General features: G+C 33.3%; 4 protein-coding genes across 7 annotated transcripts; 1 reads left to right on the top strand and 3 right to left on the bottom strand.

Annotated features, from left to right (window-relative positions):
* Positions 1-425: 425 nt before the first annotated feature.
* LOC114718072 (dnaJ homolog subfamily C member 2-like) lies at positions 426-4,065 on the bottom strand. The gene is given in 3 exon segments (XM_028903343.1): positions 426-1,461; positions 1,463-2,882; positions 3,938-4,065. Coding segments are annotated over 2 exon segments (1,950 nt in total). The 5' UTR covers positions 2,771-2,882; positions 3,938-4,065; the 3' UTR covers positions 426-819.
* Positions 4,066-6,993: 2,928 nt separating this feature from the next.
* On the bottom strand, positions 6,994-10,238 carry LOC114716923 (dihydroflavonol 4-reductase-like). Its single transcript, XM_028902032.1, has 7 exons — positions 10,050-10,238; positions 9,772-9,941; positions 8,870-9,064; positions 8,630-8,789; positions 8,076-8,236; positions 7,473-7,522; positions 6,994-7,223 (listed from the first exon to the last, which is right to left on the bottom strand). The coding sequence occupies exons 1-7, from the start codon at positions 10,171-10,173 to the stop codon at positions 7,070-7,072; spliced, it is 1,014 nt and encodes a 337-aa protein (XP_028757865.1). The 5' UTR covers positions 10,174-10,238; the 3' UTR covers positions 6,994-7,069.
* Positions 10,239-13,024: 2,786 nt separating this feature from the next.
* LOC114718627 (dihydroflavonol 4-reductase-like) lies at positions 13,025-19,805 on the bottom strand. 3 transcript variants are annotated; one of them, XM_028904198.1, is made up of 6 exons: positions 19,593-19,805; positions 18,280-18,449; positions 17,956-18,154; positions 14,388-14,567; positions 13,974-14,166; positions 13,025-13,549 (listed from the first exon to the last, which is right to left on the bottom strand). In XM_028904198.1, the coding sequence occupies exons 1-6, from the start codon at positions 19,717-19,719 to the stop codon at positions 13,366-13,368; spliced, it is 1,053 nt and encodes a 350-aa protein (XP_028760031.1). In that variant the 5' UTR covers positions 19,720-19,805; the 3' UTR covers positions 13,025-13,365. The 3 variants fall into 3 exon arrangements, with proteins under 3 accessions (XP_028760031.1, XP_028759883.1, XP_028759959.1); XM_028904050.1 differs by having other exon boundaries at positions 14,388-14,529; positions 17,960-18,154; XM_028904126.1 differs by lacking the exon at positions 13,974-14,166 and having other exon boundaries at positions 13,408-13,549; positions 14,388-14,529; positions 17,960-18,154.
* Positions 19,806-23,059: 3,254 nt separating this feature from the next.
* Positions 23,060-27,417, top strand: LOC114718152 (magnesium transporter MRS2-4-like). Of its 2 annotated transcripts, XM_028903514.1 has the most exons (5): positions 23,060-23,532; positions 24,207-24,649; positions 25,198-25,476; positions 26,535-26,676; positions 26,861-27,417. In XM_028903514.1, the coding sequence occupies exons 1-5, from the start codon at positions 23,202-23,204 to the stop codon at positions 26,920-26,922; spliced, it is 1,257 nt and encodes a 418-aa protein (XP_028759347.1). In that variant the 5' UTR covers positions 23,060-23,201; the 3' UTR covers positions 26,923-27,417. The 2 variants fall into 2 exon arrangements, with proteins under 2 accessions (XP_028759347.1, XP_028759272.1); XM_028903439.1 differs by having other exon boundaries at positions 26,535-27,417.
* Positions 27,418-27,748: the final 331 nt, after the last annotated feature.

The following is a 27,748-nucleotide window of genomic DNA, read 5'->3' as shown; positions in this document are numbered from 1 at the left end:
CAAGGGTAAGGACAGGTAGTGTGTTACTATTCATGACTAGAAAATTTTATTTTATTTTTCAACTGTATATGACTCTTGTTTTAATTTCTTACAGTCGTCATCAACTACCAGAACTTCCACTAGCAGCTGGAATTTAACCCAGCTGTGACACTGAACACAAGTAGCAACTTCATCCGCTAGACAAGTTGACAGCAATAACGAGTCATAAAATTAAAACTTTGCGCAAATATAAGTTTTCCCGCATATTTACACAAAATCTGACATAACTCAGTATTCATCAACTTCTCAGGCAAAATAATATAGATTCAACTCAATGGTGAAAGAGATGAGGAATCAGGATGTCCTTAGCTTCAATCGCTTTCAAACCAGAAAAAAGGAATCTGCTGTCTGATATTAATTGCAGACAGTGCAAAATACATCAAAACTCATCTAATAAAATCGATCTATAAAAGATGTGTCAACTCCGTCTACAGAAGATATGGCTGGTTGGCTGGCAAATGCTGTCTGATCTTATAATCGGATGTTCACTCTCTTAAGAATCAAATACAAAATGTATTCCACCCATGGTGTAAAGACAGTATCCAATAAGACCGTAGAACATTACCTACCCCTCAAATTGAAGCATAATTAAGGATACTGAATAAGAATTTGAAACTAACCTATATTGTTTTTTTTTTGGGGGGGGGGGGGGGGTTCTCTTTCTCTTCAAAATATTAGCTTTGGGATCTAAACTGCGGCATGGCAAAATCCCCCAAATGAGAGCCAAAAAATGGCACTTAATCCGTAGGAACTTTGAATCAGTTTACCATCTCTATCTCATCAAGCTGCACTTTTCTTGTTTCTGAAGTTTTCCTTCATCATTGCAAATTTTTTCTTGCACTGATTCATGGTCTTTCCAGGGACAGCTGTTGCAACCCTTTCCCATCTCTGGGGAGTTTCCTTTGGGAAGGCTTTCAAAGCCTGGACCAATGCTCTCTCCTGTACGGCTGACCAGACATCTTGGTCTGAACTAGAGGATACTCCATTTGCAGTGGCAGAACCAGGAGAGACTTGGTTGTCGGCAATTTTGCTGCTGGAGTCTTCAGAGTTATTTGTTGTCGAGGAAGAATTACTTTGGGAGATTGCTGGAGTTGATTCCCCTTCCAATTCTGCTCTAGTGGTCAGTGGAGATGCAATTGATTGTGCAGGTTTCCTTTTCTCGAGAAATGCATCAAAGGATTTGGAAGAATCAGGCTTCTGGAGGAGAACTGTTTTTGTTGCCTTCATAATTTCTTCCACGGACCGTCCAGTACCAAGGTACTCTGAAATAACCTCCCACCTTCGTGAAGTTCCTTTGGGATATTTTACCATTGCCTTTCTTAACAGATCAATCTCTTCTTTACTCCAGGGTTTTTCCTTCTTCTCCAAGTTTCCTGGTGAGGCATTACCATTAGCCTTAACAGAACCATTCTGTCGATCACTTGATTCTTCTTTTTTTCTTATTTTCTCCATCTTTTTGGCAATCTCGTGCATCTATGAGAACTTTTGCTTGTTCTAACATCTGTAGGCCACCCATTTTCTCACACAAACACCTCAGCTGCTCAGTATCAAGTGACATACAAAGACTTTCTACATCATCCTCAGATATACCAAGTACATTTTGTGACACAATAGGTCCTGAAAGTGTTCGAAGACGAGCACGCTCTTTCCGCAAGACCTTTTTCTCTTTCTCCTTCAACTTCTTCTGTTGTGAAGCAGCTTCTGCAGCTCGTTTCTCTTCCTCCTCCTTTTGTCTCTTCTCCTCTTCTGCAATTCTGGCAGCTTCTTCTTCCTGCAACCTCTTTGCAAGTAACTTAGCCTCCTTTTTTCTTTGCTTCTCAGCTTTTTCCTCTTCCTTCCTCTTCAGTATTCTAGGGTCCCTCTTATGAGCATTATCAACTAGAGCACGAATCCTTGCAGATTCTTCCTTTCTCGCTTTTTCTGACAATTTTGCATTCTGCCTTTCCATCCACCTCCTGTGGTCTCGAGATTCAGCTTGCTCAAGATCAAATTCATCAGCATGAGGAAACTCTCTCCAGCTTTTAAAGGTGTACCAGAAATTATAGAAGTTATCGACATCTTTTAATGGAGTGTTGTTATCACCTAAAGATGGAACAGGCTGATTAACTGACCACCTTCCATTCCTCATAAATGCAGGACCGAACACTTTGAAGAAGTCTTGTGGGGCACAGTCAGTAGGAATCTCATCATCAAATTCATCTGTTGAATCATAGATTCTTCTCTTCACAGGATCAATCAAAACTTCATATGCTTCCTGGATTGCCTTAAAATGACTTTCTATCTCATCCTTCTTCGCCAACTTTGCAGCTTCAGTCTCCTCAGCAAGAAGCAGAGCTGCCTGTTTGTCAGGATGATACCTCAAAGCAGTTTCACGATAGCTTTTGCGTATTTGATCCTCTGTAGCAAGGTATCTCAGATGAGTCAAACCCAACAATGCATAGTGATCTTGTTGCTTGTCTCCAGAACCAGATTTCTTTTTACTCTTGCTGCTGTAAGAATCTGATGATGGAAAATAATTCTGTTCATTATCATCAACCACTTTTTTATCATCAGCATCTGAATTTTCTTCCTCAACACCAAGTAGTTTGAGCGCAGCAGAATGGAAGGCATGACCCGCAGGTTCAAATCTCCAAGCCTTGACAGGAGTACAATTCGAGGAAACAAAAATTGGCTGCCCATCTACAATATCTTGTGAATAACCAATAAGCCTGAGCTTTGAGTGTACAGCCATAATGATGGCCCAAAGAACCAGGAAATATGAACTAGATTACTGTTCAGTATGAAGAAACAGGTCCACTTCGATTCAATATCTCACTTTAAAGATTTACTCCAACAACTGGAACCTGCACTTTAGTGAAATTTTATTTAGAGCATTTAATACCACCCTGAAATTATTAGATCATACAAATGAACAAAAATCATCACATAATAGGAATAGATAATGGATCTACCAGTCAAGCATAAACACAAACAAAAGACACTGAACTGAAGCAACAGAGCAGGACAGTTCAACTGGATACTAGAAATGCGAAACTTCCAAGGGATTTTATTATATCTACCAGCATTCAAGCCCAAGAGCTAATTACACTAGAGCTCCACATGGTTTGGACAATCATAGCTCAATCTTTGTAGCATACATGAAACTCTCGTTTTCTACTTTTCTGGGCAAAAGAACTGAGCCACTGCTTTAAAATATCACATAAAACGCATGGCATGATGGCATTTGGGCATTGCATCTCTTTTGCCAGGAAAAAAGTTCATGCACACAGCGACACATCACAAAAATAAAATACACCAACGCATGCAAACAGAGTGACAAAAGTACTTCTTTACTTCATCGAACAGCAGTTAAAATGAAGCTGTCAATTCACATAAAATCCATGCAGGAGATGTGCATTACACTTGAAGTACCTAGATTCTTTAAAGTCAGTTTCTTGGACATAAGGACCAGTTATGACCAAAATTTGAATAGTGTCAGGACCTTCTCAACAGAGATAATAAATTGACCAACTCATTGAGACAATCGCAAGTCATATGGGCAAAACCCCAAGCATTCATTCCTAACTTTCTTTTCTGTACCAACCTGTAATCAAATCAAGTATACACTCATAACAGATTAAAATTTCAACCTCGGGTATTTGCAGCTCATCCCCAAAACAACATGCCATAACCTAGGAAGCTAGACTCCACTATCGCAAACTAATAATGTTCTTCGAGCGCAATACACAGTGAAAAAGTATAGTAACACCTGGCCCGTGAACCATAAAATCAGAAACAAAAAGGGGAGATAAATCCCACACAGACCATGAGAAAATAAAGGCAGGTCATGAATGAGACGAAAATCAAATCGAACCCATGATCGGATACGATGAAGAAAACAACTACAAAGAAAACTTACAGAAAAAAATCGAGGAGGCGCAAAGAGAAAAAGAACGAACGAAGCAAGTGACCATGCCAGCAAAGAAGCGAACTTTGAAGGGTCTGTATGGTTACGTTGCGTTCCACAATTTGTGAGAGCAGCCGTAGGTTTTTGGGTTTCGGCTTTCATACATAGGAAGCACAGTGAACTGCCCTATTATATGCCGCCCATCTCAAAGGGTGATTTCTTGGCTGCTCCCTACATTTTTTATTTTCCTTTGTTACCAGGCAACTATAAAAGAAAATATTACAAATATATATATTTACTCTTTTAATTTTATATAAATTTTAATTTAGTTCTTAATTGTGAAAAATGGAGTATATTTTTAGTTCATTAAATCTAAAATTGTTAGCTCTAAATAATTTTTTAATAATAATCATGACTATTTTGAAAATTAAATTTAATACGCCTTCCAATTCAAAATATAAGTTAAACTTTACCTATTTATGTTTATCAAGAAATTAGTTAAAATCAGTTTAAAACAATAAATATGCAAGGCATGTACTTTTTTTTTTTCAAATATGCCCTTATTAATAAAGAAAATAAATAAAATATGCAATAAATGAATCAAAAAAGGAAAAATAATATATTCGGGATAAAATTGGAAAAAAAACTCGTTAAATGCTTAGATAAGAGTGAATGTTATCTTATAAAAAAACCAAATCCCTCCAACAAAGTTTAGCTTATATTTTGAGCCTGAAGGAGTATGTTAGTATTTAATATTATTTTATCAAAATTTTATATATTAATATCATCATTTTTTGTTAAATATTTTTAAATTTAAAAAACTAAAAATATAATTTTTAAATTAAAAAACTAAATTGAAACATTATATAAAATTAAAAGACTAATAATGATGTAAAAGAAAGGAAAGACCTAGAAAATTAATAACTACGCGATTGTTTCAATAAATAATCAATAATCAATACCCTGTTTAAAAAAACTCAATAATCAATACAATTATAAGAGAGTATTTTTCCCACTTATTATTTCCACATTATTTCTAACATTTGATAACATTCAATAGTTGGATTCAGTATTTCAAAAATACTATTATAATATTAAATTATAGAAGTATCTAAAAATAAATTTAAATATTTAAAATTTGACATGAACTATTCAAATTCATAGTGAACAAAAAGTTAAACAAATAGAAAAAATTGTAAACTATTTAGATGAATTTTAATATTTTAAATTTATTCATTTATTTATTGCAATTCTAAACTATTAAGGTTAAGTTTTTAAATGTTTGAATTTATTTATACATACTTTTTATTTAATATCATAATAATTTTTTTTTTTTAGTAGAGCTCTTCCGGTATCCTAGGCTAATACCATCTTTTAGGCTTTTCAACGGATCCAGACTAATCCAGAGCGACACCTGTGAAGGATCCCCTAGCGAATGGCTTGCCTACCACTCCACACTGCTGCTTTCCCAAGTGGGATCGAACCTGCTGATCTTGGTTAAGCTAGAATGACCCCACAGCCAGTCGATCTAAGTGTTTGGTGATATTATCATAATAAAATTTTAATAGAATTATGACCATTTAATATTAATCTAATGGCAGAAGTAATAAGTGGAGAGAGTGGATAGTGGATACAGCTGAGAATTTAATTTAATTAATTTAAGGTTATTGTAATTTTCTTGTTTCTAATTTTGATTATTTTTAAAATATTAACTACAATATGCTTATTGAATATTATGTTCTAAAATAAAGATATATGCATATAAACAATTTATGTCAAATCTAAATCTAAACATTTAAAAATTAATGTCCTAGAACATCATAAAAATTTACAAGAGAACCAAATCAGGTTTAGGTTGGTGTGGTGGAGCCATATGGATCTATAGATTTTGAGGTTCTAGATGTTGAATTTCCGGGTTCTCTCTAATCTCCGCGGCCTTTGTCATTTTCATTTTGGTTCTTTGAAGTTCGAAATTTTAAGTTTTGATTAATGTGATTAAATGTTACAGTATATTTTATAAAAAAAATGCTCTTCATTAAATGAAGTTTGAAAGAAAAATCTAATTAAAGGAAAATATAGGAAAAATTTATGTCATGCTACAAATGTAGTTAGCTTAACTATAATTTTTTTAATTCGTGTGACATAGATATTAATTCCTTATGTTTGAAACCGAAAGTCTGATATTCACTGTTAGATTCTCTGCTATGTGCTATTGATTTTCACTGTGATAACAAAAACTTCTTGATTTCCCGTGGCACGTGATCTTACATTTTTTTCTTTATATATTTGTAAGTATCATACTAATTTTCCAATAATTAATATACACACTCACTCTAATTAGTACCACATCTAATTAGTAATCTGCTTTGATTTTGTAGTTTTTATACTTTTCTTTTTCAACCTTTTTTCTAGGTATAATCTTCCTCCTATTGAAGGTAATCTTGTTTAAAACATTCCCGGATAATAAATAAATCACTTTTTTTAACTTTGAAAATGGGGAGGGAAAAAAAAGAATAGTGGGGAAGGGGATCATTTTTAGAATAAATATATTTCTGTATTAAAAAGTTTTTATACTGATCATGTATAAGTTTTTTTTAATTTTAAATATTTATTTCAATAGATTATAATGTGAGGTGATATTCAAAAGTCATTGAATAGAAAATTATGTGTAAGGTTGAATGCATGTAAATATTAACGAGCATGAGGAATAAAGAAAACCTGCTTAAAATAAGATTGAGTAAGAGAATTGATAAGGTCCCTTAAACATCTGGCCAGGAATTTGATCTTTGACAGCACATATGGAGAGGGTTTTGCTGTCAACACTAAAGTTTTTTTGGGAATTCTACGATACGAGAGAATTAGTCACTGCTATTAGCTGTGGATACCCTAAGTTCAACAATAGAAAAAATTAAGGAAGAAAAACACTAAATTGTAATCGTAGAGAGGCTAGAACATCATGCTTACTGTTATTATAATTTCATTTATCCTCATGAAGTTTAAGTATCCAACTCGCCTAAATTTTCATTTCATATGTTAGAAAGCACACAAAAAGAAAGGAAAGAACTAAATAGAAGAGCCAAGGCTCTCACAAACACAAAGTACATATCATGTTCAGTTTTAATCAGTTGTGCCATAAGCGAGAGCTTACGCACGGTTGTGGAGAAGTCCTTTTTCTCTACAAGTATCAATGGCTGCGGTGAACATATCCTCTAAACTATATTTAAACTGAAACCCTAAATCTTTTATCTTCTTGGTAGAAAAGTTCTCAATCTCCAATTCTTCCGGAATATTCCCAAACCTATATAAACAAAAACCATGATCCATGTTTACAATAATTAGTTCAACATAGAATCACTCATGTAAATGAATTACTCTGTTTTTTTTTTTTTTGGTAAAAGGATAAAATGATATTCTTTCAGTTCTAAATGTAAGATCTATTTAGTATTGTAAATTATACTATAAAATGAGTCTTATATTCAGAATAAGAGGGAGCATTGAAATTAAAAGAGTTACTCTTAACTATGAAGTAAAGGAAAAGTGGGTTGTCTCGGTGGGGACATTGTACTCTGGGTATTTTTGGGGTGTGTTTGGATGAAACTAAACCGTGGTTTGGAAAAGTGATTCTGAAGGATAGATTTTGGAAAGAATAGATTTTTTGAAGAATAGATTTTGTAAAAAAATGATTTTGAGAAGTGAGAGTGTTTGGATAATTGTTACCAGAAGCACTTTTTACATTTGCAAATTACTAAAAAGGGCATAAGTTAATATGACAATTATATAAGGGATAGATTTTATAATATATTTTGATTTGAAAGAATAAAATTGTTAATAAAATAATTTTTACCAACATAATTAATAATATATAAGATAATATAATTAATAAATAATTAATATGTATGTATATTTTTAAATTATAAGATTAAATATGTTTATAGAAAAATGATTATTTTTTCTAATAGAAAAATATTAATTTGCTTTAAAGATTTTAAACATGAAATTCTATAACATTTTTTCCAAAAGCATGACACTCTCCAATTTTTTCCAAAAGCAAATTCAAGATGCTTTTTCTAAAACCATGGTTTTGATTTTTTTATGGGTGTTTGGATCATTTTTTCCCCAAACCATGGTTTGGGGAGACACCCAAACACACCCTAAGCAACTTGGCAATTCCATGTATTGTGGCCTTATGGGAAGAGCATATGTATCTTCCTTCTGCTTGAGGATGCTCAAATAAGAATATGTGACACATACAGAGATCATCTAAATGAACATAGTACCCTTTCTTTAGCACTGAATAATGGCTTTCATTTCCTACAAATAGAGTCAAGTAAATTTAAGTTAAAGCACATCAAATATCTTTCCCTTCAATTTTTTTTTCCCGTAAGACCCTATTAACTTCGGTTTTTTAGAGCCAAAAAGTTAGTTGAAGTTACTTAAAAATTTCGTTTTAGAAATTTCCAAACCTACCTTAAATGTATATAGTATCTTATTAGGGAGAAATAAACGATGGATTAGTCATTAATTAGTTAAGCTAAAAGTGACAAGGTCATAAGTGAAATTGAGTCATATAAATATGTTTCATTAAATCTGGCAAAGGTCTTATATAGAGGACTAATGGATAGGATCTTATAAATAAGACAAAAGGGAATATTATAATTTAAGTACCAATAAGGTTGAAATTATAAGGAATTAATAAAAACGCACCAGTGATGAGAGAAAGAGAGATCATAAAACTGGGAGGCATTGAATTCATGAGAAAAGGGCCAACCACATGAGGAGGAATTACACTGATGAAATCCATGTTATGCTCTTTGGCAAATTTCCATCCCTCTTGCTCTGCCAATGTCTTTGAAACAAAATACCCCTGCAAAATACCCAGCTTGTTATGATTTTTAAGATGATGCATATATGCATAATAAAGGGTAGGAAGCACTAAGTACTAACCCAACCAGTGATCTTTGCTGTGCGACAAAACTCAACGTCAGTCCAGCAAGTCTCATCAATCACAGGTTTGTGGTGCTCTCTGCCAGTGAGAGTTGCAGCAGAAGATGTGAAGATCAATCTCCTCACTGTTCTGGCCTTCAGGCATGCTTTCATAATGTTCAATAAACCATTGATTGTTGGCTTTATCATTTCATTCTGCAAATGTCCCCAGTCAAATTCATATCGTTCAAGCATGTCATATATACACAATCATGTATATAGTATATGGTTAGTAATACGGGCTCGCTCGCTGCATGTTGTAACCTATGTGGTTCACACTGAAAAGACCCACCTCCTGATGGGCCAACCCCGCTTCCCATAGTTGGATTGGCCTGATTATCGAGATGGGACTGGGATGAGACCGGGATGACATCAACCTGATCGCCTCCCATCCCATAAATACACCTCTAATTTTTAGAAATGGGATGAGAATGAGAACGAGACTTTAAAATTATGTTTGGTATAAAGTAGTATTTAAAATATTACAAAGACAACTTGGTCCAAAAATGTCGAATCTCAACATTGGTTTTCAAGTACCAAGAAATGGTAGTATTATGTAATCCCTAGTAGAATGGGATCAATAATGAAAAACTGGCCCGGGAGGGTTGGTCCTCCTGGTTGACAAGGGGAAGGCAAGGCGCCAAGTACCCGCCAGTGCATGGGCTCGATCCTGGAAAGTCCCACCTGGGGCGATTCCGGATTTAGTCTGCACCCAAAGGGTGTGGGATACCGGAAAGAGAAATCCAAAAAAAAAAAAATGAAAAACTAATATTATCCAATATCAATCTTAACCCCTCAGTCTAGGATATTAATGCATGGGACCCATTTGTTAGAGATAAAGTGAGACAAGTAAAGAACTAAACCTCAGGGTCCTTGGAGTCTAAATCCCAAGGGGTAGCCACATGGAAAACTCCAATGCAGCCGCTAATGGCATCATCTAAGCTTCCCTCATGGGTAAGGTCTGCCTTCCACAGACTCAAGCGTGTGTCGGCATTAGGCAACTCTAGCAAATGCTTCACCTTCCTCATGTTACCTGCGAATTGAACATGAAAATCAAATAATTGAATGAACTAACAAATTAAATGAAAAGAGAAAAAAAAAAACATGCATGAATAATAATTCCTTCATGTAAAATAAGAACCAGGGTCGCGCACGGTGGCTCGAACAGTATAGCCACGTTGGAGGAGTCTCATGACAAGCCAGGAGCCGATGAAGCCGGCAGCTCCGGTGACAAAAACGGTTTTTGACACTAAATAATAATCCATAATGTCCAGTTCTTCTAGCTGATCATAAAGAAGAAGTGAAGAGATTTTAACACTGGGATGAAAAATCAAAAGGCTGTCAGTGACAGTGTTATAAGAAGAAAAAGAAGAAGAAAAGATATTAGTTAGAGAGGATAATTTATAAATAAAAGTAATGTTAGTAATGATTTGGGTTTGAATTTATTGTTAATCATGTGATCAACCCAACGGTGGTGGTAGGTGGTTTGTGACTTTTGAGTGGCAACTCTCTCATGACTTTGTCTTGTTTAGCTGCCTTGCTTGACTCCAGTTTCAGCTTTGTCCCTAAATATAATAGGGCTGAGGTCTAATTTTGTCTCAAAATTTTTCACGTACGAACGGTGTATATCCGAAAATTTTTGTTAAATCAATATTGTCTCCAAAAGTATTAAAAAATGAGCAATTTCACTTCTAGCTGTCAAAAGTTTTAATGCTCAATATTAGTTCTTTAATAGGCAATGTTAGTTAATAAACACTTTGGATGATTTTGTCTATTAACACTTTAAGAGCGATATTGATCCAATAAAAAATTTTGAGTACTCACAACTCTTCTGTGTAAATTTTCGGAACAAAATTGGATCTTAACCCAACATAATAAGCATCTCCTCCCATCCACATTTTAAGTAATCTCTAACTACCTCAGCAGAACCAAGTAAAGATGATTGACTCATTAGCTTTGTTTGAAAATAAAACTTTTTTCAACTTTGCTTATATCTAAGAGCATAGAAAAACGTTGCATTAGACTTCAAGTCTCATTCTAATAAATTGTAACAAAAGATAATATTTGGAAGAAAAGTTTATTAATGACCCACCAAAAGAGTCATATTATATACCAAAAATTTATTCTAGATAACACTTTAATTTATATTTGAGATTGAGAGATCGTAGTTCAAAAAATTATTAATAATAAATGTAATTACTTCTTCTTAATATGAGATTTGGTTTAATTTGTAATAGGTAGTAATAATAATTTTTTTTATTGTTGAAAGAATATTTTTAAAATCAAATTGTTTGAATACTATTTGAAATCAACTATAATGAAAATAAATTGAATGTATCAACCTTCTTATTTTTTGAAAATAAAATGCAAGAATTAATTAATAGTATGATTTTGATCACGGGCCGGTCAAGAATAACATCCAAGTTGATAAGTTATGCTAGTTCTAGTACTTAATATAAGAACTAAATAATTAATTTATGAATATTAATAAAATTAGTTATGTTAACTATTTGTAACAAATGAATATTGTTTTTTTCTAAATAACCTTGTTACTCATATCTATTAGAATAGAAATCTGTAACATGTCATCATGGGGGCTACTTTAGGGGGGAAAAAAAGAATAAATATAGAAGACAAAGTGAATTGAAATCTTATATTTAGAATCAAATTAAATCTCCAATTTTTTTTTTATATTTAGGACTTGAGATAGTATTACAATAAGCATTTTTGGCTCAAAAAAAAAAAACACTGAGCCTTGGATTGATCAGTGCCCCTTGAACTTCTTAGACATAACCACACAGATATGATTCTGATGAATTATTACTGGTCAAGAAACAAAGCTAGTTCATACTCGTTCTGTCTTTAATATAAGATCTGATTAACTAATTTAAGAATGTTAGTTAAATTAGTTAATATGATATTTTTTTCTTTAAAACATCTTAAATATCTTTCTTAATTCTTTTCCTCCCTTTCCTACTGGATTATTGTTGGAAAGATACCAATAAGGTTAATTTGAGAAAATTTGATAAACAAATGAAATAGATCTTATATATAAGATTAACATCAACTCTCCAATTAGATCTTATATTAAGAACCGGAAGAATAATTTATTAGAAGTTGGTTACTAAACTAAAAAGCACAGTGAAGAAGAAAAGGGACTCCCAGAACATGGGATTTTAAAAATGGTCCAGCGAAATTGTTTAACTTTTATGTAGATTTTGGGGGCTACTCCGGAATCTGGACTGAGTTTTCCTTAAAATGACCTAATTGTTCTTTCATAAAACAAAAAACATCCCTCCGTGGCAAGTCACCAGAGTTCAGACAACTAGAGAATTTTTAGGCAAGAGTTTATCAAAATTGGATTTGATCTACCACTTTTTGGTTCCCAAAATGTTATATGACCATTGGGCATCAATATATCTTAGTGCTATGGTACAAAATATTGTATAAGATAACTATCAAACTTCAACATAATATTACATACTTTTTTAATATAAGAGCTAGTTGACTAATTGAAACAGATTAAAAAAAATAGTTAAATTAGCTATTTGTAATAAATATATATTGTCTTTCCTAAAATATCCTTACTAATCAATTGTATTGGTTAGAACTATCATTATTACAAGGACTACCTTGAAATAAATAAATAAATATGAAAGATAAAGTGAATTAGGGTTTTATATTTAGAATCAAAATAAAAATCAAATGAACTCTTATATTAAGAATTGAAGTAGTATGAAATAACTTGGTTAACTTTAAGGACTAATAAATTCAGTTATGTGAAATAACAACAAAAACAATGAAAATTACTCTCTTGAAATTCAGCTTCTGGGTTCTTAAGTATTGGTGAATCAATGATTACTTTAATGAATAAGTTTAATTATATAAAACGTTTCCAAGGAAAATCCAAAACTTAAACAACATATCCAGCTAAAACATTACAAATAAGAATTCATTATACACGAATATCCATTAGGTTTTTATCCATGTCAAGCAGTTTTTTCTTAAAAAGAAGGCCACATCACGACATTTTGTCTTGTTTTAACTATTTCATGTTATGTGTACTTAATCCAACTAAAATGAATGTGTTTCCTTCAATCAAACATGACGCTTCGGTGATTTTCAACAGGTAACCCAACACACTTTCAGTATATTAAAATAAAACAGTCCCAAAATGGGGAAAAATAATCATAAAACGAACCAAACACTTAAAACACATGAAACCTCATAGACACGCTTCATCTCCTAGGCCATAATTTTAGAATATAATATTGAAACCTGCAAACATACATTAGTCTAGCTAGTTGATAAAGATACAATCCATATCGTCAAAAAGAGGTAGATTCAAATCTTATTGTTGACATGATAATCTCACTAAATGCCTTAATGAATATTCTCAAAACCTTGAAGCTTGCCTTGATATTAGTGAGTTTTCAAAAACCAACTCACATGAACTTTCATGTACTAATTGTGCCGTAAGCGAGGGTTTTTGCAGACTTGGGAAGAAGCCCTTTTTCTCTGCAAGTATCAATAGCTGCCGTGAACATGTCCTCTAAGCTATACTTAAACTGAAATCCTAGATCTTTTATCTTCTTAGTAGAAAAGTGCGATATCTCTGAGTCCTCTGGAATATTCCTAAACCTTTAGACCAAAAAAAAAAAGAAGATCATTCATGCGTATAATAATAATAATTAGTTCAACATGGATTCATTCACTCATGTAAATGAATTATTGATAACTATGAAGTGTCATCAGAAAGTTGTTCCAATGACAGCGTGCTACTCATTATACCTAGATTGTGTCCAAAAGTTGAATTCGGCATTAGCATGTTTGTGTGTGTGAGTATTTAAATTAATTATATTGAAAAAATAAAGGAAAAGTCTCCAAAAAATAACTGTTAATTTCAAATTCTAAATCAACAGTTACTATAAAAAATATATTGTTATTTTCTTTTTAAATATAGTTATTTTTTTTTTATGAATATAGTAACCAAGACTGATTTGAAATTTTAAAATTTAACAGTTTTTTTTTATTTTCTCAAAAATAAAGAGAAAGTGAGCTGTACTTGGTGGGGACACTGTACTCTGGGTATTTTTGACTGAGCAACTTGGCAATTTCATGAATTGTGGCCTCATGGGAGGAGCATATGTATCTTCCTTCTGCTTGAGGATGCTCAAACAAGAATATGTGACACATACAAAGATCATCTAAATGAACAAAGTGGCCTTTCTTTAGGATTGAATAACGGTCTTCATCCCCTACAATAACCAGAGTCCATTAAATTAAAAGTAAATAAAAATATTCTACCCAGTCTTTTTTGTAAGGCCGTATCAACTGCGTTTCTAAATTAAAAAATTTGTTAAATTACAAAAGTGTCAAATTTTTTTTCCAAATTTTCAAAGCTAATAAGTCAAGAAATTAAGAATATAATTTAAGCATTAACAAAGGTTGAAATTAAAAGAAATTAATAATAACTCACCTGTGATGAGGGAAAGAGAGGTGAAAAAACTGGGAGGCATTGAATTCATGAGAAAAGGGCCAAGCGCGTGAGGAGGAATTACACTGATGAAATCCATGTTATGCTCTTTGGCAAATTTCCATGCCTCTTGCTCTGCCAATGTCTTTGAAACAAAATAGGGAAAAAGACAGAAAAATGCACCTTTAATTTCATAAACCCAGAAACGTCCGCTGAATTCAGGAAATCCCATTTTGGTACCATGAGACCAAATTGGGATTAATATGTGAAAGGAAAAGACCACATTGCCCTTCATTTTAAATATTATTTTTAAAATATCACAGCCCTACTGGCCGGCCGGTCACCGGACCTCCGGTGGCGGCGGTCACCGGAGCTCCGGCGACCAGCCGACAATTGGTCACCGGAGCTCCGTCGGTCGGAATTTTTTTTTTTTGAAAATTTTTACAACTTCAATATAACGGTTAACAACTTTTGTAATGCGATTAACAACTTCAGTATAACAATTAACAACAGCTTTTCTGGGAAATTCAACAAACTCCGGTGACCGGAAACAATTATTTTGAAAATTTTTACAACTTCAATATAACCGTTAACAACTTTTGTAATGCCATTCACAACTTCAATATAGCAATTAACAACAGGTTTTTCTGGGAAATTCAATAAACTCCGGCGACCGGAAACAATTTTTTTGAAAATTTTTACAACTTCAATATAACGGTTAACAACTTTTGTATTGCTATTAACAATTTCAGTATAGCAATTAACAACAGCTTTCTGGGAAATTCAACAAACTCCGGTGACCGAAAACAATTTTTTTGAAAATTTTTACAACTTCAGTATAACGGTTAACAACTTTTGTAACCCTATTAACAACTTCAGTATAGCGGTTAACAACAGGTTTTTGAGTTATATAATTTTTCAAAAAAATCTGTTGTTAACCACTATACTGAAGTTGTTAATAGTGTTACAAAAGTTGTTAACCGCTATATTGAAGTTGTAAAAATTTTCAAAAAAATTATTTCCGGTCGCTGGAGTTTGTTGAATTTCCCAGAAAACTTGTTGTTAATTGCTATATTGAAGTTGTTAATAGCATTATAAAAGTTGTTAACTGTTATATTGAAGTTGTAAAAATTTTCAACTTCAGTATAACGTTAACAATTACGTTTTTTTGAAAAGTTTTACAACTCCAATATAACGGTTAACAACTTTGATATAGCAGTTAATAACAAGTTTTTAAATTCAAAAAGTGACATTTTTATAACTTCAGTAATGCCTTTAACAAACTCAAAAACCTGTTGTTAACCACTATACTGAAGTTGTTAATAGGCTTAAAAGTTGTTAACCGCTATATTGAAGTTGTAAAAATTTTCAAAAAATTATTTCCGGTCGCCGGAGTTTGTTGAATTTCCCAGAAAATTTGTTGTTAATTGCTATATTGAAGTTGTTAATAGCATTACAAAAGTTGTTAACTGTTATATTGAAGTTGTAAAAATTTTCAACTTCAGTATAACGTTAACAATTACGTTTTTTTGAAAAGTTTTACAACTCCAATATAACGGTTAACAACTTTGATATAGCAGTTAACAACAAGTTTTTAAATTCAAAAAGTGACATTTTTATAACTTCAGTAATGCCTTTAACAAACTCAAAAACCTGTTGTTAACCGCTATACTGAAGTTGTTAATAGGCTTACAAAAGTTGTTAACCGCTATATTGAAGTTGTAAAAATTTTCAAAAAAATTATTTCCGGTCGCCGGAGTTTGTTGAATTTCCCAGAAAATTTGTTGTTAATTGCTATATTGAAGTTGTTAATAGCATTATAAAAGTTGTTAACTGTTATATTGAAATTGTAAAAATTTTCAACTTCAGTATAACGTTAACAATTACGTTTTTTTGAAAAGTTTTACAACTCCAATATAACGGTTAACAACTTTGATATAGCAGTTAACAACAAGTTTTTAAATTCAAAAAGTGACATTTTTATAACTTCAGTAATGCCTTTAACAAACTCAAAAACCTGTTGTTAACCGCTATACTGAAGTTGTTAATAGACTTACAAAAGTTGTTAATCGTTATATTAAAGTTGTAAAAATTTTCAAAAAAATTATTTCCGGTCGCCTGAGTTTGTTGTTGTTAATTGCTATATTGAAGTTGTTAATAGCAGTACAAAAGTTGTTAACCGTTATATTGAAGTTGTAAAAATTTTCAAAAAAATTGTTTCCGGTCGCCGGAGTTTATTGAATTTTCTAGAAAACCTGTTGTTAATTGCTATATTGAAGTTGTGAATGGCATTACAAAAGTTGTTAACGGTTATATTGAAGTTGTAAAAATTTTCAAAATAATTGTTTCCGGTCGCCGGAGTTTGTTGAATTTCCCAGAAAAACTGTTGTTAATTGTTATACTGAAATTGTTAATCGCATTACAAAAGTTGTTAACCGTTATATTGAAGTTGTAAAATTTTCAAAAAAAAAATTTCCGACCGACGGAGCTCCGGTGACCAATTGTCGGCTGGTCGCCGGAGCTCCGGTGACCGCCGCCGCCGGAGGTCCGGTGACCGGCCGGCCAGTAGGGCTGTGATATTTTAAAAATAATATTTAAAATGAAGGGCAATGTGGTCTTTTCCTTTCACATATTAATCCCAATTTGGTCTCATGGTACCAAAATGGGATTTCCTGAATTCAGCGGACGTTTCTAGGCTTATGAAATTAAAGGTGCATTTTTCTGTCTTTTTCCAACAAAATATACCTGCAGATTATATATAGTTTGTTTTTCTAATATCTCTCATGTGTCCAATAAATAATTTGAACGTAAAATACTCCATCTGCCTTTTGTTATAATTCTCTAACCACTTCATCAAACTCATTAATTCCATCTAAAAATGAATTATTTTTCTAATTAACTTTACCACTTTTGAAAGCGTATAAAGAAATACTACCAGAATTCGTAATGTGAGCCAACCTATAGGCACCGCCGGGCAAGAGTGGGTTGGTGAGTGTGCCTGCTAACCCCATTTTTATTTTTAATGTTTCTCAATTGTTTTGAAATCTTCAAATTAAATTACAAAATTGTGGACTAAATTCAAATATTTCTACATTTTTATAAAATATATAATTAAATTAACGCAAAACCTATAAATATAAACATATAATTTTTACATAATGATTCTATCAATATAAAAATGATAAATTATTAAAGAAAATGAAAAATCAAGTATGAAACCAAATTCCTAACATAAAACAATATTGAGCTTAAATTAAATGCAAAATAATAACATTATTATTAAAATAAATATGAAAATTTTTAAAGGCCAGCCAACCCACGAGGTAGTAATTGGCTTATGAGTTGAAAAGAGCTCGCTCCAAAACATCTTGCCAATCCAACAAGCTTAACCCATATTATTATCATCTCTAAACTTATATTTTAAGTTTTCTCCTAATAAATTGTAGTATGAGTAATGTGTGTAAAAAAAAGGTTAATAACTCACAAAATAACTTACAAATTACAATTCAATTCAAGAAATAAGAGATCAACACAAATGATGCGTAGAGAAAGAGGAGGAAGCACTAAGTACTAACCCAGCCAGTCATCTTTGCTTTAAGACAGAACTCAACGTCACTCCAGCAAGTCTCATCAATCACAGGTTTCAGGTGCTCCGTGGCACTAAGAGTTCCAGCAGAAGATGTGTACACCAATCTTCTCACTGTTCTGGCCTTCACGCATGCTTTCATAATGTCCAATAAACCATTGATTGTTGGTTTTATCATTTCATTCTGCAAAAAAAATGCCCCAATCAAATTCATAATTGTTATGCTTTTATTTATTACAGTTAACATAATTTTAAAAGTAATAGTTTAAGAAGAATAATTTAATAAATAAGAGGAGGAAATTAAATTACCTCAGGGTCCTTGGTTTCAAGATTGAAAGGTGTAGCCACATGGAAAACTCCAATGCAGCCATTGATGGCATTGTCGAAGCTTCCCTCCTGGGTAAGGTCTGCCTTCCACAGAGTCAAGTGTGTGTCGGCGTTAGGCAAATCTAGCAAATGCTCTACTTTCTTGATGTTATCTGTAAAACAACACAAATTTATATTTAATGATCAAAATATTTTTTTTAATAATGAAAAAGCAAGCAAAGGCTTGATAAAAAGAAGTAACACGACTCCCAGGGGAGTCTCAAAATCAGACAAAAGTTTTGTCTTTCAAAAACATCTCCCTGCACCCATTTGGTACCTCCCATACTTCAAAATAAATTTTCTAGCTTTTTAATATAATCCCTTTGATTTTAAACATAGAAGCTAGTTGATTGAATTATTTTGATTCTAAATGTAAGGTCAATTTACATTACCTTTTAAATTTTTTTTTTTTTTAAGCCACCCTTATTATTATGGAGGTTTCCTACGCATGAGGTGATTTCTTTAATGCAATTGCAAGGTTCTAAAAACCAAACTGATCAATAAATTGGTTAAAACAGTAATACAAAAGTTAATACTACCTCCGGTCCTTAATATAAGACATCGATTGACTTTTATTTTGATCTTAAATATAAGACCCTAATCCATTTTGTTTCTAATATTTATACATTTTTTTTCAAGGTAGTCTTTTTAATAATGGTAGTTCTAGCTAATACACTTAATTACTAAGGATATTTTAGGAAAAACAACATCTATTTATTATAAAAAACTAATTTAACTTATTTTCTTAATCTCTTTAAATTAGTCAACTAATTCTTATAATTAGGACGAGAGGTAGTAGTTTAAATTGGGACCAATCTGAGATCAAGCCAAGTATAACTAAAATAATATTTAAATAAAAAGCATTATTCCACAAGTCACACATAATCCAATAAAAAAAATTATTAAAGTACTATAAATTTGATGGACTGTTTTTTTTTTTTTTAAACTCAACAACATCATTTCAATTTCGATAAAAAAGAAATAAATACGTAAAATCCAACTCAATCAATCAGATCAAACTCTTGCCCAGACTGGCCAAGAGACTTTCACTAGTTTGTCTAATTAGCTGACCTGAGTCGGGCTCTAATACCATGTACAAATGATTAAGTGAGTATCAGACTCTTGTGTGTGTCTGTGTGTGTGTGTGTGTGTTTAGGATGGAAGGAAGTAACACAATATGTTCAAGAAAATATGTAAATAGAAATCTGCTAATGAAATCCTTCATAGAAGTGAAAGTTGTGGGGATAGAACAGAACCAGGGTCACGCAAGGCGGCTCGAACAGTATAGCCACGTTGGAGTAGTCCCATGACAAGCCAGGAACCGATGAAGCCAGCAGCCCCAGTGACACAAACGGTCTTTGGGACTACTGAATCAGAATCCATAACAATGTGTTGTTCTTCTGCGTGATCACAAAACGAAGAGTTGCAAAAAGAGAGGATGAACAACACGAAGGGCTGCCAATCAGCTACAGTGGTGTTGTTATACGAAGAAGTAAAGAGATTTTAGGTAGGTGAAGACGAGAGAACTCGTGTAGGCGTAGGCTAAGAGTAACATTAATAATAATGATGATTTGGGTTTGGATTTAGTGTTAATCATCATGTGATCAACCTAACAGTTTGTAAATTTGTTAGGTGGGTTCTGACTAGCAGCTCTCTATCTCGTTAATTTCTTGTTTAGTCGCCACACTTTTTAATTAATTGCTGACTGCATTTTCATCTCTATCCCCTAGCTATGATAAATACTCCTTTAATATAACAACCACTTAATTAGTTCGGGTGACTGAAGAAATTCAAATAAATTATTTAGTTTTAACAAATGTGATAGTTAGAACTAATTAAAATCAACCCTCTAACTAGTTTCCCAACCATGACAGGAGAAATGCATGTATATCTATAAGTGTATGCATGCGCACTTCATTCAGTCTTAAATATGAGAGCTAATAGAAGAATCAGTTTTAATCCCAAATATAAAACTCTAAGGGCTTTTTTGGTATCAAGGAAATGGAGGGGAGGAAAAAATTTAATGAGCTCAATTTATATAAAAAAAAGTTGGGTTTTAAAATGTTAATAAAGAAAAGATGTAACATAAAAGAGTAAGAATTAATTAAAAGTTTTTAACCACACTTCTTCAATTTTTTAAATCAAACTCATTAAAATTTCCCTTCCCCTACCCTCCCTTTCATTTTTCTCGTACCAAACAAATCCTAATTCATTTTGTCTCCTAAGGTACAATTGTTTCCTAAACTATCTTTGAATACATATAAGTATGTGTCCATCAAGGGTTAGTTTTCAATGCAAATGACTAAAATAAGTATTTTTAAAAAATCAACACATATATTATATTGACAAGTAACTAGTTTTCTTAATTTATATAAATTAGCTATTGAACTCATATATTAAGGATTGGAAATAATATATATATTAACAATTATATTTTGTGGAGCGATTTCTTGGCCCCAAACTCACAGGAGCCTGCCTATAGGTTGCGGTTTTATAAGGCCACAAAAGCAGGACTAGATCAAGACTCTTTAAAGAGACAAGTTCACCCTGAGCGGGATAGTTGAAAATCCTGATGTTAAGATTGTCAGTTGCTTGGTGTGCAAGCCAATCAGCAACAATGTGTTGCTTTACATGATCAATGGTGACTTACTATATCCAATAATTTTGTATAATAAGTTCCCTAATCTTGATGTGATGGAAGAGATAATGGTCCTAAGCATGTTCATTCTAAGTAAGAGTGATGGATTTCATGAAGTTGTCGTAGACATTGACTTTGTAAACTTTTCCTGCCGGCAAAGTGGAAGACCTTCTTCATGTATCAAAATTTCAACTTCAATGCAAGAGTGAAACACTAGGGGTATTTCAGCTTTAAATTTTCCATGTTCACAGTACGCTGCTCCATTTTGAAATGATAATATCACGGGTTGTGGGTCTGAAGATGCGAGCTAAGAAAACCTGCCTCCAAAGAGTTAGGTTTTAACTAGCCCGAACTCGCCAGTTTTTGTGGGTTGGGTTCATTCTGTTATAAGTTATATTTCTGCTAACTACTTCATCAATATTTAAATGGACCAATCACTACCAAATGCTATCCATTCAAAATTATTATCTCTCTCCATTCTTATTCCCCAGTGTCAATGCCGATCATGACTTCCAGCTTCATGTCATCAACTATACTTTGACCTATGATGAAAGAAATGTCAACTTTAAGAGTGACTGCGTCTAAGTAGAGCTTTTTATTTGCATTTGGCTTTCCACATGTTCCAACAAGTGTGAGTAAAAAGCTTGTGGCAAGATATTTTTCTAGGATTTGAACTTGCCGCTTAATTTTTTGCATTTCAAATAATAATCCAATCCCACAGCAGAGAAAAGAGAAGAAAATGGTAGTAATTTGTGGGCGATTGATCAATCCGAGCCAAATTTCTTTGGCTTTAGGACAAATCTTTAAACATATATGAAGGACAGAGTCTGGTGAATTGCAACCAGAAGTCCAGAATCTTTGGCATGTGCCGCTCCCTTCAATGCTGGAGAATGTGGTACTACGTTCGATTTCTTCTTTTTCTTTTTTCTTTTTTGTGCAATAAGTGGGCAATTTCCAGACCAGATTGCAGTTTCACCAAGCTGCCTTTCAAAAGAAACGAAATCTACCGTACTTAATACTCCTCTTATCCTTAATATAAGACCTATTTAACTAATTTGATTAGATTAAGGAAGTTAGGTAAGTTAGTTCATTATAAAAAATATAACATATTTTTTCTAAAACACCGTAATCATCTTTCTTAATATCCTTCATCCCTCACTTGCTTGATTATGATTAAGGGGTATCCATATGGGTAATTTAGAAAAAATTGATAAATATGACAAATAAATATCATATTTAGTACTAAAATTAACTTAACAATTAGATTTATATTAAGGACTAGAAGACTATAATACTAATTGACTAATTTATGAATATTAAAAAATTCTTAAATTATTTTAAAATATTTATATTTATTATTTGTTTTCAAACTAGTTTACCTTACTTATATTTTAGGAAAAACATATAACATATATTATAATTAAGTAATTTAATCTTTTTAAATTAGTCAATTAACTCTTATATTTATGACCACAAGTACTATATGATTTTTTACTGGTTTGATGAGCTGATCGGGTTCACTTTTTGACCAATTTCATAAAATTCTAAATCAATTCCCGTAAGCTTGTAATGTTGAAAATAAGCTTAGAATATATAAAATTATACAAAATTTTATTCAAATTATTATAAAATTGACCTATACTTTACATACGCCAAAATGAAGATCTTTCAATTACTCACTTCCTTTTTTTATTTATAAGTCATTTTAAACTAATTTATATTAATTAAGTTGGTTAAAATCAATCAGTGTATTGTTTGTTCTTTTATAATCATTTAAAAATATCCACATGACACCAAGAATATTATTAAGAAATTAATTATATCATACATTTTGTAAAATAATTTATAAATAAAATATTATTTTTTAAAATATAACTTATGAAAAAATGAAGAGGGTATTCTTTAATAAAATTAATAAACATATTAAACATTTTTTCCTCCAAAAATTCATGTTAAAAAAGGAAAAAAAAAAAATCATGGAGGCCGTATTCAGATCGGAAGTCAGAACTCAGGAGAAAGTAACCTTCGCTGATCGTATCCGTTATACGGTATAAAATATAAACAAAACCCCAAACTAACACTAAGCTTCTAACCAAAAGCCTTGTATGGAAGATCAGAGTGGTGAAGGAGGACCCGGAGAAGAAGACGACGAAGTTGAGAATCCCGAAGGGGATTGACAGTTGTTGTTCCTACCACTTAAAGGAATTTGTGTGATATAGGGAAGAATATGGGTAAAAATAAGGGTAAGGGTCTTCTCTCCTTTCGATCCTCAAGCTTACGCCGTCGCCCAAAGAAGGCGGCTGATCATCGGCCACCACCATCGCCGCCGCAGCAGCAGACAATCGGGACTTTGGGCTCACCTGGTGGGGGTGGTGGTGGGGCGTTGGTAAAGACCAAGAAGAAGGCCGGCGTCGCGAGGTTGTGGATGAGGTTTGATCGGTCGGGTCAATCGGAGCTCGTTGAGTTGGATAAGAACGCAATTATCAGAGTCGCGGCGATTCCGGCCAGGGATTTGAGAATTTTGGGCCCTCTCTTCTCTCACTCCTCCAATATTCTTGGTAATGAATTTGGATCGTATTGTGTTTTTCCTTCTTACCTATCAACTGTTTTGTGTATGGCTTTCTGAGTGTCACTGCTTTCCAGAAAATTTTGTTTATTTTTTGCGATTGTTTATAAAAGGTTTGTGCGGTATCTCAAGCTGAATTTCTTGAGCACTTGGTGAAAAGACGAGATTGCAGTTTGAACGTGGCGGGGAAATAATGCATAATTTGTATGCGAGTTTGTTTTGATCTTAAAGTTTGGGCTGAGGTCCACTTTCTGGACACTCTAGCACCGTAATAACCTATATCAGTACAGTTGATACTATTCAGTACTCACTATCTTTGTTTCAGCTCTTAAGCAGAATATGGTTATAACCAGGTCTTTATATTACTAATCTATTCTATTTATAACTTATAAGTCACTTTCAAGGTGTTTCACTAGAAACAAGGAAAACCTTAAAACTTATTGACTCTGTCTAAAAATTTAATAAGTTTCTAACTTTGTCCCTATGAAGTCATACATGCTTTGAGAATAAAATAACACGCACCAGCATTTAGTGAGGGGTAATAGGGGAAAGTGGTGATAAAAAATTAATGGCATGCCTTGTTATTATTTTCTTCTATCTTTGCCTTATAAGTGGGGCCGGATTGATATTCCTCTATTTTCATGTTGCAATATATGCTTCTCACAGCCAGGGAGAAAGCAATGGTAGTCAATTTGGAGTTTATAAAGGCTATAGTCACGGCCGAAGAAGTCCTTGTTCTTGATCCTCTTTCCCATGAGGTTCTTCCATTTGTTGAACAACTAAGGCAACAACTTCCGTATAAAACCCAGCCAAAACTTCATGGCCATGCAGAAGAACAAGAAAATGAACTGCTTGTTTCAACTGGCAGACAATGGTTACCTGTGCCAGAGCCCGCAGATGGTTTGCAAGCTGAGCTTCCGTTTGAGTTTCAAGTTTTAGAGATTGCTTTAGAAGTTGTCTGTACATATCTGGACTCAAATGTGGCAGACCTTGAGAAAGGTGCATACCCTGTATTGGATGAATTGGCTAGAAATGTTAGCACCAAGAATCTTGAACATGTGCGAAGTTTGAAAAGCAACCTTACACGTTTGCTGGCACGTGTGCAAAAGGTACGCTGCTGCATTAAGCATTATGTAATATATTCATTTTCTGGTGGTTATTGTCCCTCTGGTAAGGACTACTTTCTCCGTGGGGCTGCAGTAAGTGACCAAGGATAGCTTTGGGGGAAAAAAGTATTTTAAAATATGTAAGTGGGATTAAAATTCTTACAAGTCTGATCCTTTTTTTGGGGGGGTTTTTGTTTCTTGAATTGGAATGGGCATTAACGATGGCCTCTACTTGCTTCTTTTATTGGAAGGTTGATATCAGATCAACCTTCTGAATGCTGTATTGGTTGAAAATTTCAAGAATGGAGTTTAATCCTCAATCTTACTGATGATTATATGCATTCAACAATGTGGTCCTAAAACAAAGAAAAGAACAATATATCTCCTTCCCCTCTAATTTATTGATTTCTGTTTATGAGCTGTTCAGAAGTCATTGCTTTCTTAAACACAAATTCTTGCAGCTAATTAATAATATGTATCATTTGATGATGCATGCAATCATATTGGAGTTAACATCATATTTAGCAATTTGTATGATCATTTTTCTTCAGGTGCGGGATGAAATTGAACATCTTCTAGATGACAACCACGATATGGCACAGTTGTATTTGACTAGGAAGTGGTTGCAGAATCAGCAATCTGAGGTTCTCTTGGGAGCCACTGCCTCAAATGCCTTTGCTACTGCAGCTCTTGTTCCTCACCATGGCTCTAATAGAAGTGGAAGTCTTATCACTAGCAACGTGGTGGATGATTCTGATGTTGAGGATCTGGAGATGTTGCTTGAGGCATATTTTATGCAGTTGGATGGAACACGGAACAAGATATTATCAGTAAGTTTTTTTATGACGATCATTGTGGTTATTGCCCCCTTTATTTGCCAGGTTGGCTGCTATTACAAGTTGTTGTGTCTGCACTCAATGTGGACCGATGATTTCGGCTGTGGGATCCACTGAATTGTGTGCTTGTTTTCTATATAATAATAGATAGATAGATAAGAGTTATTGAAGGGGTTAACAGGTAGTTAGGATGGTTGATTACTGTCTATAAAAAGGAATAAAGAGTCATTGTAATCACTGCGTTTGGTCTAATGGAATAGTAGGGTTTCTTTTCTTTCTTTTCCCCTCCTCTTCTGTATCTCTCCTATTGCTCTCTCTCTCTCTCTCTCTCTCTATAAGCCCGGGGGTGTTCCATGGAGCCTGGCTTTGGATACTACTGCTATGGTATTTAGCTGGGAAAGAGAGGGAAGAGAGAGAGACAGAGGCAGGGAGGAGGAGAGGAAATGAGAGAAAAGAAACTCAATTCTATTCCATTAGTCCAAATGCACTGATTATGATGACCCTATATTCTCTTTTATATATAGACAATAATCAACTATCCATCAGGACTACCTGTTAACCCCTCTAGCTAACTTTATTTATCTGTTACATAAAATTGTTTAGATTATGCTGATCTTTTTCTGGCCCAAGGGAGGAAGTAGGCAAGAAGTAGTCTATGTGTCATTGAACCAAATGATGAGTTAGGTGATGGATACTGAATTGTCACAAGTGCTGCCTAATTTGAATTTAAGTAGTCATCACTCATAGGAAGCGTTTCTGTAAGGACTAAGGAAAACTTCATTTTTTCCCCCTTTCCTTTTAGCTTCCTTAGTAAAAGCACAACATGTATGAAAAATTATTTGAAAGAGTTGATGATGTGTTAAGATGTAAAAAATGTTAAACTGGTTTATTTTGTTTTTATCAGTAAAGTTGTGGTAAGTATTTAAAAAGTTGTTACTAGATTTTGCCTTTACTTGTATTAGTTAATTGTGATGGAATTTGACTCTCATTCTTTTTTGAATAAAGGAATTTGACCCTCATTTTATTCTTACTCCATGGCTATGGGTTTGCAGGTGAGGGAGTATATTGACGACACAGAGGACTATGTTAACATCCAACTTGACAGCCATCGAAATGAACTTATTCAGCTTCAGCTGACACTGACCATTGCATCATTTGCCATTGCTTTTGAGACTTTGATTGCTGGCATGTTTGGTATGAACATCCCTTGTACATTATACCAGACTCACGGAGTTTTCTGGCCATTTGTTGGGGGCATTACTGCAGCTAGCATATTGCTTTTTTTCATTGTTTATGGATATGCAAGATGGAAAAAGTTGCTTGGTTCTTAAGTTTGTTACCAGGTATAAATATCTTGGTAAAACTTGGGTTATTACAGGTTCACTTCCAATGATGCTCGTTCTTGTCCAAGAAGGATCGTTCCCCTGCTTAGATGAATAAAATAATTAGCAAGCTTTGGAAAACCTACAAAGAAAGAAGATTGATCCAGTGCTGGCTATTCTTAATGAAATTTATTCTAATGTTTGGATACGGGATTAATTGCATCAATTGTGCATGATGGAGTTTAGGCTAGGATGACTTTGTTTTACGTTCAGAATGCAGCTTCTGGAGTGAATTGAGAATGAACATTATTGGCAGATTATTTCACTTAAGAGCTCAAGGAAGCAAAAAATTATTACTTGCTTATGTGCAAATCTTTCAAGTAGAAGTTGCATAATCACCATGATTATTTATCGAAGTTGCCTCTTTGAAACATTGTGCCTCTGAGCTAGTTTGTTCTATTTTGAACTTAACATGCACGGCACATTGGCAGTGGCACATTATGGAAGCCATCCATTCCAAAGTTATTTTCCTTAAGCATACGTTGTCTGGTATCAACGTGTAATATGTATGCTGGTTGTTTATGCAAATAATATACTATGTAGCATTCAATAAGCTATTGATGCGTACTCTCATCTGAAAGAGTTGCAAATGATAGCACCATAGCATTGTGGGCGTGATGTTCTTGATAAAATAGTAACAAAGACAATATATGCTTTTGCTTTCATATTTGTTGTGTTCAGTTTGCTGTAAGAGAGTGACCAGTCTCATGTTAGCTGGAACTGTGAATATCTATGATGCATTATCTTCATACTCATTGAAGCATAAAGTGGAGCTATTATTGAGTACTGTAGATTGCCAGGACTAATTAATTTGGAAATATGAACTTTATGATTTTGGGTTGCAGACTTTCTACTTGAGGCAGAAAGAATGAAGCAAATTGAAT

Source organism: Neltuma alba, unplaced genomic scaffold (assembly GCF_004799145.2).
Source record: "Neltuma alba isolate B1F8T4 unplaced genomic scaffold, ASM479914v2 tig00000304_pilon, whole genome shotgun sequence".
Classification (NCBI taxonomy): Eukaryota; Viridiplantae; Streptophyta; class Magnoliopsida; order Fabales; family Fabaceae; genus Neltuma; species Neltuma alba.
The sequence above is the reverse complement of the archived record's forward strand: the minus strand, read 5'-3'. Positions and strand labels throughout refer to the sequence as shown.